The sequence below is a fragment of the Tyto alba genome, unplaced genomic scaffold (genome assembly GCF_018691265.1).
Source record: "Tyto alba isolate M040663 unplaced genomic scaffold, T.alba_DEE_v4.0 Super-Scaffold_28, whole genome shotgun sequence".
NCBI classification, from domain to species: domain Eukaryota; kingdom Metazoa; phylum Chordata; class Aves; order Strigiformes; family Tytonidae; genus Tyto; species Tyto alba.
In genome coordinates this window covers 2,761,332-2,772,133 of record NW_024881302.1, presented here as the reverse complement: position 1 = coordinate 2,772,133, position 10,802 = coordinate 2,761,332, and the positions used below count along the sequence as shown (strand labels likewise).

At 48.6% G+C, this 10,802-nt stretch overlaps 1 protein-coding gene across 3 annotated transcripts; it reads right to left on the bottom strand.

Moving 5' to 3' along the window:
- Positions 1-322: 322 nt before the first annotated feature.
- SSTR5 (somatostatin receptor 5) lies at positions 323-9,876 on the bottom strand. 3 transcript variants are annotated; one of them, XM_042798674.1, is made up of 3 exons: positions 9,795-9,876; positions 8,595-8,697; positions 323-2,324 (listed from the first exon to the last, which is right to left on the bottom strand). In XM_042798674.1, the coding sequence occupies exon 3, from the start codon at positions 2,258-2,260 to the stop codon at positions 1,148-1,150; it is 1,113 nt and encodes a 370-aa protein (XP_042654608.1). In that variant the 5' UTR covers positions 2,261-2,324; positions 8,595-8,697; positions 9,795-9,876; the 3' UTR covers positions 323-1,147. The 3 variants fall into 3 exon arrangements, with proteins under 3 accessions (XP_042654608.1, XP_042654609.1, XP_042654610.1); XM_042798675.1 differs by lacking the exon at positions 9,795-9,876 and adding an exon at positions 9,382-9,455; XM_042798676.1 differs by lacking the exons at positions 8,595-8,697; positions 9,795-9,876 and adding an exon at positions 9,382-9,446.
- Between the last annotated feature and the right edge of the window lie 926 nt (positions 9,877-10,802).

Sequence of the window (10,802 nt, the reverse complement as noted above, 5' to 3'; positions counted from 1 at the left end):
TCACTTTACAATGCAAGTAGCATGGATCAGATAGGAGGCAGGAATCGGGTCTGGGTGCTGTTCCTTGCTCCCTTCATCCTGCCATACGGTCTCACATTAGTCGTCTGACCTCTGTGTATATATTGAGCTCCCAAGCACCGTGAGGCACGGTGACTTTCGTTTTGGTGTCTGAGCAGGACAGAACCCATAGGTCCCTGTACTTGGCCCTACCATACTAAGTTGTACTGCATCTACGATGATTTAAGCATCAAAGACTCAGCTGTATCTCTTTTGCGCAGTGCCTGACAGTGCTTGGGGAAGCCATGAAATGGGTAGTCAGAAGGGGATTGAACTTGTTTTAATTTCTGAAAATACAGTTTATATTCACGTCCATACTTACATCCAGAACCAATAAATATACACAACAGCTTTCCAGGACTTCACAATCATTGTCACTTACATAATAATAAAGTGGTTACATTACATTTTATATGCAGTTTGGTGTAGAATGTGGAAGTATTACGAATACATTGAACCCTTGCAACAATGTTTTCCTAGTCTTGTTTTTATTCTTTCTTATAGTATTCGAAAGATTCCCAAACATTATGAATCTCTTCTATGGGTTGACAATAAAGCAATGTAAATGAACTACACAGCACTCTATAACCATGGCTCATACACAATTTCAAGATCAGTGCTGTGGCATTTTTTGTATGAAATTTCCTCTTAAGAAATAGTGTTTTTCTTTTAAGAGATCCCCTTGAAGACTTCCAAAGATATTATCTGAGCTGTTTTTTGCTTTGAGTGGATCCCAGCAGTGCAAAGCAGACATAAACTCAGCTTAACAAGGTAGTTAAAACAGGTTTAGTGTTGTTTTGCATCACTAGAGCAATACAAAACTGGCAGTGTGTACCAGATCAGTTTTCTAGAGTACAGAAAGTGGTAACACACATCTGACTGACTTAGCTAAAACTCCGTAAGACCTTCACACAGCCAAGTATAACCCATAACACTTTTAGCAGGGAAAGGGAGGGGAGTGAAAAGAAGTCTATGTACACTTATTTGAGTTTGTGGGTCTCCAGATTTTAGCTTTGCTACGAATTCATCTCTCCTTTCAGTTCCCAAGCTCTCCAGGTCTACAAGTGCTTTGCAGTACCAAACCATGCCCTTAGACCTTGCTAGTCTGCATATGTCCATTGAATTCTATATTTCTCTGGGTTAACATTGATTCCTGCAAGCGGCTGCTGTTCTCTTGCCTGTGTTCAATGGGGTCACCATCCTCTACACCATTGCCCTTTTGGAGACAAAGGACTTTCTGAAAACTCTGCTTGAAGTTGTCAGAAAGAAATCCATACAGAATGGGATTGGCACAACTGTTTGCATAGGAGAGGACCACAACAAAGAAGTACACCCCTACCAACACAGGGTCTTCTGGCAGTATAAATATCAAATTGACAATGTTCATCATGTAAAATGGGAGCCAGCAAAACACAAAGACCACCACAATGATCACCACCATCCTGGTCACCTTTCTCTCTGATCTCCTGCGCCTCGTAGACCCAACTCGGATCCCTGAAGATTTGACTTTAATCACGATCAGCAAGTAGCAGAGACAGATCACCAACAAAGGACCAAAAAAACCAAGGACCGATGTGTAAATGATGAATGCTGCTGACCAGATGTTGACGGGCTCTGGCCAGTTCATGTTGCAGGTGTGAAAGTCTTCCTGCACATCCGAAAAGATGATGACTGGAAGCACCACCAAGAACGAGAATGTCCAGACAGTCATGCTGATCAGCTTGGCCACCCTGGGACGTCTCCACTTGGTTGATTTAATGGGATGAACTACTGCCAGGTAGCGGTCCATGCTCATCACAGTCAAACAAAAAATACTGGTGAATTGGTTAATACCATCTACAGTCATAACCAGCCTGCACAAAAAGGAGCCAAAAGGCCAGTAGGAGATGGCATTCTGGGTGGCCAGGAAGGGCAGGCCCAGCATGAAGAGTACGTCGGCAACAGCTAAATTCAAGATGTATATGTTGGTGACGGTTTTCATCTTGGCATAACGCAAAACCACATAAATGACCAACGTGTTGCCGCTGAGTCCGACTGCGCATACAAGGAGGTAACAGATGGGAATCAGGACCTTGTGGATGTATTTGAACGAGGGCTGCTCTGAGAGCGTCCCATTCTCTGTCACGTTTGTCAGCAGTGAGGAATTCACATCACTGGAACCAACATCTGTGCTAAATGTGTTGGAAAAGTATAAAGGATCCATAACTTTTACTCCTCAGTTTTTCTTTAAAGGCTAAAAGATATTAAACTTCATGGGCATCTTGTTCCTAGAAAGGGGAAAAAAAAAAAAAAAATGAAGAAAGAGAAAGAAAGAAAGAGTGAATTCAAAGTAAACCAAGTTTTACACATCATTTGATTTTCTATCTACAGTCAGAATTTGTGTTTGAATTATGCAGTTAGCACATGTGATGAGATCAATGCCTGAACAAAGGAACTGCACAATGAAAGAGCCCAAGTGCTCATCCCAGTAGATGGTGGTACCTGTTTCGTTTTCACAAGCTCTGCGCAGTGGGGTGGGGGCTGGATGTAACTGTGAGGATGGGAGCCCCCACGGCTGTAATATGGCATGCACCCCGCTGGGAAATGCAAGAGAGAGGAGAGAGGGTGATGGCCATCCCCCTTCACAGTCAGAACAGAAGCTTTCCTGCAACGAAGGAGTCTGAATGCCCCAGCATGGGGGCTGTTCGGGTCCACAGCCTGCTGGTAACAAGGCTGATTCTTCCTCTGCTGATGAGAAATGTTAATTCTTGCATGCCTCCTGTGCCCCCTGGCAAGCAAACTTTACCACTTGGCTGTCTCACTCTCTGTAACCTGTTGTACACACATTTTCCTCTCTTGTGAAATTAAGGAGCAAGGGGGATAACGACGTCTACTTCCCAGCTTGCCCAGAAAACACACAAATCCAGAACCTACCTCTCCTCCCTAGCTTTCTGTCTAAAATCTGATACAGAAAATGTTAGAAGATAATGTTGAAAGACTGACCGAACAGCACATACAAATGATGCTGAAAGCACAGCCCTGGCATTAGTGCCAACAGCTTTAAAGTCCAATTTGGTGCAATTCTGCTGTCGCTTAGCGGAGGGAGCCTGGAGAGGCTCAGGGACTGACTCAGCCCCGCCTGACTCCCCTACAAACTCTGGGTGATTTCACAATCCAGAACCAAAGATAGTTCCTGGCTCTTCACATCTGAAGCTCCATTGCAATGTTTCACAGGTCTCCCTGTTTACATAGAAACAGTCTCAGTTTGATATATTCAAATGCCACTTACTGCCTGGCAGAACCAATTGAGAACCCCCAGGGAACATCGGCAGCTGTGTAGGTGGGGAAACAAAACCCTCCAAAACAACTGACAAAACCCTAGGAAAAAAATCAATGAACTCCAAGATGGAAAGGACCATGTCTGAGAGCACTTTTCCATCGAGTCAGGCCATATGCACATCAATGTGAAGACTACAAGGGAAAGGAACAAGTTATTTCTTTCCCATCTCTCAAGACGATTTTGTTAGCATTTCTGAATCCCTCTCGTTGCACCCTGAAGTGTGCTTTTTGTCTCCAAGACACCTTTCTTCTGCAAGAAATCCAAACTGCAGTGGGCAGCTTCAGGACACAGAGAGTTGAATGAACAGATTTGGTGATGGAATATGTTTTATTAGACAATTTGAAGAGGGTTGAAAATTTCCAGTGCTCTGTTTCTGTGGCATGCTTGATTCATGTGAATATTTTTTTTCATTCTTTGTCTGAACATGGCCTAAGTATGTGTTTATAAAGCTTTCCACTATAAAAAAAAGTTAAAGCATCTGCTATAAAGAATGGAGATTCAAAACACCAGTCTGGCCCGAGACTTCCCCCAGGTCTGGCCAGCAGACAGTGGTGAAGGTTCTCAAGCAGGATGTGCCCAGCAACTTTTGTTCCCATTACCTGATGGTTGGATTTCCCTCATAATATGAGGGCATGAATCTGGATTCAAAACCACCCAGTCCACATTGCACCAATCTTTTCAAGCATGAGCAAAATTCTGTATCATGTAAGCACGCAAGAGGCTTCTCATCTCCAAGGGGAATGCAAGCACCTCCATGGGATGGTTACTGTGCTTTCTTTTTTGGGTGAGAAAAACTGCAGTGGGTGAGAGTAGAAGTCCCTCCAGCTACCAGTAGTAATCATAAATATGCTGTTCTGATTTGGAAATGTGCAGATGGGAAGTAGGTGTCTCACATGTAACTCCGTGGCTGGGAGGAGATGTACCAGAGAAATCAGAAATCCAGGGTGGCTGGGATGGGAAAGCTGAGAGAGCTGCTGCCAAAGCTCAAACAAATGCTGGCTTCAAGATGGAGATGAGAAAGGGGCAGGGAGGATCTGCAGGTTCTAAATATGCTGCTGTGGTGTTTGGGGTTTAGGTATTGCAGCCATGGGCTCCCTGCAGGAGTCGTTGCAGTCCCAGAGAGCACGCTGCCAGGAGAGGTCAGCTGAGACCCTGCTCCTTGTGAATTAAATAGGACTAAAGTTACTGCTTGTATAGGAAAAGGCAAGCTCCGGTTCTGGCCAAAGAATGGACTTTTTAATTCTGTTCTGACACTAATGTTGATTTATAAATTGTATTAAACCTCAGATTATTTGTGGGGGAAATCTGGGAGAGGTCAAAGCAGCACCACACTCCTCTTGGGCTTTGAGGGTTTTGATCTTTGGAAGATTGCATTTTCCTGTGACCAAGCTGGTTAGCCAGTATCTTTGAAGGGAAGAATATAAAGGAAGCAGGCAGTGGGATGGGGCAGTTGGTGTCTATAAATTCATATTCATGGAACTGCATCTTTGGGACTGAGTATGGTGCTGACATTGGGAAGGCACTTCTCCCCTGACTAGCTCAGCAAAATCCAGTCAGGGCCAAAAAGTAAAGATTTTGTTCTGGGACTGCAAAAATAGGAGGATAGTAAAAAGAACCAGTGCTGCCACTCAGCAGGGGAAGGTCAGGAAATGCAGTCATGTGTGGCTCTCATCCGAGCGCTGTAAAAAATGTGGATGGACATCTTTCTTCTAAAGTTATCTCATTTTTCCTCACAGTACATATCCTTGAAATTATTGACTATAAAATTACACAGTAAGTTCTTCAAGCCTGTTGCTCCTTCTACTACATTTAGAGTCCGAGCCTTGGGAGAAGCACTGAGGAAGGGGAGTTGCTTTACGTGGATAACCTACTGCGCGAAATCCCTGCTTGCCCAGGGCCTCAGGTTCTTTGAGCCGTCCACTGCTGGCAATCCTGATGCACCCAAAGATTTTTCTTGAGGGACCTTTGTGTGTCTTCCATGGAGGGGGACACCTCTTCCAGCCTCCTCCAGCAGCTGTAACAGTCATCTCTTGCTGCCGTGCCGTCCCCAGGAGTCAGCGATACCTCAGCAGTTCGTCAGTCTGCTTCTTTAGAATTTTGGGGCTCTCCTCTTGGTTTTGTGCAGACATTAAGCTTTGCTCTCCGGCTTTTTGTTCCATTCGATGAATTTTGGACCTTCAATAGCAGGTGGATTCAGAAGGAAATCCATTTGCTAAGGCTCTCACGCAAAGTCTTCAGTCTCTTCATCCGGTGACAGCCTGCAGGTTGGCAGCACCAGCAAGGACCTTACATCACCTGAACGTTCCCTGGACGCTGGCAGGGGGTGTGATGTGCTTAGAGCCATCCAGATTGGAAAACTGCGCCCAGACCGCCCGCTCAGTGCTTTATCCACTAAGCCATTGAAATCTTATTGCCTTTGCCTTGTAGCCACTGGTATTTTGGGATACATTATGGCACAGCAACAACAACAAAAACTGAACAGCTGCAAAAGCATGTTTTGCTGACTGTCTTTGATGAATATCGATGATTTTTCCCTCTGTCTAGCTGACAGCTTGCCCCTCACTAGCACAATTTTGCCCGAACTTATATTGCTACTACAGCAGTTAATGACTACGAACCTCAATAATGGGCAAATAAATATAATTAAGGCATGCTGACTGATACCTTATACACTTGTTTTGGTATTCTTAATTAATGGATTAATAAAAAAAACACCTCTAGGGGACTTTCTCTTGTCCAGAATTTTTTCCATTTGGTGTTTGATCTCCAAGACATTGTACTAGTATACTCCACAAATTATGTTTCTGCTTAAAACACATGAGCCAAAAAAGACAATCTAAGGAGCTAACATAGATTCAGAGTAATCACTTGTATAATTCCAAGTTCCCCTCTTACAGAGCAGTACCCTGAAAAAAAAAATAGGCATCCACTGAGCTAAACATATCTGGCTGCCTGTGTCCCTGGCCAAGAAAACCGAGAGAAAAAAAATAGCAGAGATATTATGGTACAGACCATTCTGCTCAGAAGAAGGTACTTAGCCTTTGTGAAAACTTCTGTAGCAAGTATCTTAAACATGGGCACAAGAGCAGGTATCCATCTAACAGCAGAGCAGAACATTAGTAACTGAAGCATCACCACAAACATAGGGAGGAACAAACCTTAAAACTGTGCAGACAGATCAAGGTTGAAATTCTTCCTGGCTGTGATTACAATAGCAAAGTTATGTAAAAAAACAAAAACAAAACAAAGCCAAACAAAAACAAACAACCCCACCTCTATGAAGTGCACTGCATCAGAGTATAGCTGGGATCGAGAAGGAATTACATAAAGAAACCTAATTTTACAAGTCAAGATTTGATCTCGATGCCTATTTACCACTGGAGTCATAACTCCCTCTTATGCAGCATCAAGCATAATTGCTGTGAAGAGAATTAGAACAGAATGGCAGATTACTGCTTCCAGGTGCAGAACAACTAGCAGGAGCAGACAAAATGATAATCCTGACAGATACGCTTTCAAAACAGATGCCCTTGGTAGTAATGGGAAGAAAAACACCTGGATAAGTATCCAAGAAGCATCTAATAGCAGCAGAACTTTGTGTATTTTTCTCTGTCCCACGGAGCTGGCTGCAATCTGTTAGTGGAGCCATTTGCTGTAATGAAGTGAAGAAAAACTCTCCCGGTCCTTTAGGAAATTTGCCCTTTGGGGGATGAATGTCCATCACCTGTGGGGCCTCGTGCTTTGTATCTGCATGGACGGAGCTGGCAGAGCCAAGGGTGGCTGCTGCCGGGGGGAGAGCCAGCGGCTGGTGGAAGGGGACGGGAGGGAGCTGGGGGGGTGAAAGTCGCTGTGACCTGGCAGAGCAGCTCTGAAATAACACAAACACCCAGGCAAGGCTCTGCCCGAGGAGGAGGGAGACGCAGCATCGTGCCAAGACCCGCTGCAACTTCTTACAGTTATAATAATGTTCTTGTATTAAACCAGTAGCTCCCCGAGAGCATAGAAATCTCATCATTTCATATACAAAATTCTTGGTTTCCCCCACTCCCTACCCTATTCCACCATCTGAGGTCAAAAAGCAAAACGATTCAGTTCAGATGGGAACTTTGTCCTTGTTAAAATCTGCCATTTGATATTTCTCCGGGTTTGTTTCTCACTCTAGAAAAACTGGAGCGAATGATTTTTCTCTACAGAACACATAACAAAACAACTTTCTTGCACTAATTTGGTTTTCTGTTTTGGCTAGCTATATTGGTACTAAACACTGAACAACTGAAGTCAAAGCTGAATAATGTCTTGACACTTTTAGCATTATCAAAATTTTTAGAAACTATATTTTCAAGTTGGCAACACTTTGTTACCACCCTGCTCAGAGCAGCCCAGTGTTTCCTAGAGCACTCTGCAGAGACGTTACCTGATCACTTGGTCCTATTTTTAGTTTGCAAACAAACAGCCCATAAAACACTTTTGCTTTTGCCAAATACGTGTTAAATACTTTTTTTTTTTTTTTTTTTCCTTCCCCCAAACACATTTCAGGCTCTGTTATGCTTAGAGATTACTCACTTTGGCTGAGCTGGTCCTGTCACACAGATGTGTAAATCACATGCTTCTGGTTTTGCTCTCAGATCAGTTGATTTAAGGAACTTCAGCCAGAGGAAAGCACGGAGCCCAGCATCCCCACTCATGCCTGGGCAGGTGTGGCCGGGGCTGAACTCCAGCTACTGCACTGGCGCATCACTGAAACCAGGGTTTTTTACCAAAATGTTCCTCCTCCACCCCTCTCTCCTCTGCAATCCATTAGCATCAACCGATTTCAGGGATGTGACAGGTTCAAAGACAATTCAGCTGAAGAGCATTTATCTGCTGTGTCTGCTCGCAGGCTGAGGGAGAGCTGAGACACCCAGAGATCCCCCCTTTGGCTCAGGGACCCCATCCAGGGGAGCCCCAGGTTGGAAGGGGCTCAGTAACAGCTTCTCTCGCTGCAAGAAGGGGAGCAGCTCCAGGAGAGGAGCCTCGGGGGGGACCCTGCAAGGCGCGAGGTCTCTGGCTGGGGTACACCCCACACCAGCAGACCCATTCCGTGGGGACAAGGTCCCCCAAGGGCCGGGATTCCCAACACAAGCACTAACAGACCGATCCCAGCGCCCTGAGCACTGGCTGCCTGGTGTAACCCGCACGCCTCCTCCCCCCGTAGAACTAGAAGAAGTCTCTAGCTTACCCCAACACAAGCTTGCCAAGTTCAAAACACCTGAGCCGGGTTGTCCTTTCCCTGCTCTTCACAAAGGTCTGGGCACAAGGAACGGTCTTGGGGGTGCTGGGACCTGCAGGTAGACACACGGGGCTACTCCCAGCCCAGCCCCATGGCGACTCCCAAGATTCTGCTTTGACCTTGACCATCCACCTCTTGCTGACCACCCTGCAGCACATCCACCCCCCCCCCCCTGCACTTCCCTCCGGTGTTTTATCAGAAAGGAGCATCCTGCGCTCAGCTCTGGCCTCCCATAGCTTCCCGTGCCCCCCCTCCCCTCGCCAGCCCGGGCAGCATTTTGGGCTCTGCCACCTTTTCGGGACATGGTGGGGCTCGGGGGGGGGGGGGGGTGGCGGGGGGCGGGCTGTGCCAGCGCATCCCTCCCGCAGGTGCTTTTCTCCTGCCTTTCAAGCGACGCTGAGGATCGTCCTGCTTTAACCACCGCATCCTCCGCTCGGAGCGGGTCCCCCCCCCCCCCGCCTCCTCCAGCCCGGCCGGTCTCGCTCCGCTCCGCAGCGGCAAACAGACCCCCCCCACCCCCCCACCTTAAGCAGGGCAAACTCGGGGGGGGGGGGGGGGCGCTTGCTTTTGGGGGGAGCCGCAAACGGGACCGACCGCTCCGGTGCCTCATTCATCCCAGAGAGCCCTCAAAAGAGGGGTGCGCTTTGCAAAGCCTGCCCTCCCCCCCCCCTCCATTTAACCCTTCAGGCTCCCCCAAACCCCGCTCTCTGTTTCCTTCTCCCCCGGCAACGATTACCTGCAGCTCCGAGGACTCCTCTCCGGCGGGTGGAGGCATGAACCCCCCCAGGGCTGCCGCGCTGCACCGGCAGCAGCCCCACCACCACCAACTCCCCCCCCCCCCCCCCCCCCCCCGCCCCGGGAGCGCACCCCCCGCTCCTCGCCGCTTCCCTCCGGCAGCGGGAGGGGACGGCGGCCGCTCCCCCGGGGAGGAGGGACGGAGCTCCCGGGGTTTGGGGGGGGGACTGAGGGGGACGACACAGGGAGCAGCGGCCCGGGAGGGGACAGCCTGGGGCCACCCACTCGACAGAAAGTTGGGCTGGAGGTAGGGAGCCGTCGGTGCTGGAGGGAGCAGCCCGCCGGCGGGATGCTCTGCCCCCCCCCCCCCCGGCATGTCTGTGCCCCCCTCCCCAAACTCAGGGACTCCCTTACCTGGCTGTGTCGCCCCGCTGCTCTGCCTCGGCCCCCCGAGGAGGCGGCAGCCCCCTGCCACGGGTGGGTGGGTGGGTGGGGGTGGGGGGTCTGCGCCTTGCGAGGGGAGCGGCGGCTCCTGGGAGGGGCCGGGAGCACCCACGCTGTGCCCACGGAGGAGGGAAAGGGGTATCACAAGAGACCTGCATTTCCTCCCCTGGTCTAGCTCCCTTCCAGCTCCGAGAAGTCCTTTTAAAGACTCCTGCAGGCTCGTTTTGGAGTGAGCCCCCTCCCCGAGCGCAGGGGACTCACTGCTGCTCCTCCCGGGTGTGCAGGCTCCTCCGGGGACAAGGACAAGGGACCGTCATCTTCATCACGTTTCTTCCACGCTCGTGTCCCTGGGCACTGAGCACAAGGGAAGACGGAGCGACAGGGTCGCATCCTGCCTCTCCACGGAGAACGGGAGTGAAATCCCAGGTGGGGATGTTCTACTCCAGCTGGCTACAAATCAGGCCCTAAAATTACCGGCTAGTGGAAAGATGCAAGGCTTGATATCCAGGCTGTCAGACTAAATTTACTGTTTGATTTACTCCCTCCTGAACTCCCATTGACTTCACCCGGGTTCTGCTGGGTGGGAAGGGGCTTGAAATATTTTGCCCATTGAATGCAACAAGTGGAATAAAAGTCATACATAGCTCTCCCCTCTCCATCCCACCCCCTCCCTCTGCTTTTACATTGAGGAACCCCCGGCCCAGTGTCATCTAAGCCCCTTTGCTCTGCTTCTTACCCCCATGTATGCAGAGGGGGGGAGCAGAGGGGCGGCTGTGGGGTTAGCAGAGCCCCTGCCAGACTCTCCTGGTTTCATCAGCATTCATGAGGCATCGTGCTCCGTAATAATGTATATGATCTTAATCCACTGCTGAGGCTTTTCAATTAGAGGTCTGTGATTGAGTCAGATGTGTGAATGCAAAAAAAAAAGAGAAGGAGAAAGCTGCTTTTGGCATGTCACTTTCTAATTCAATCTGCTGA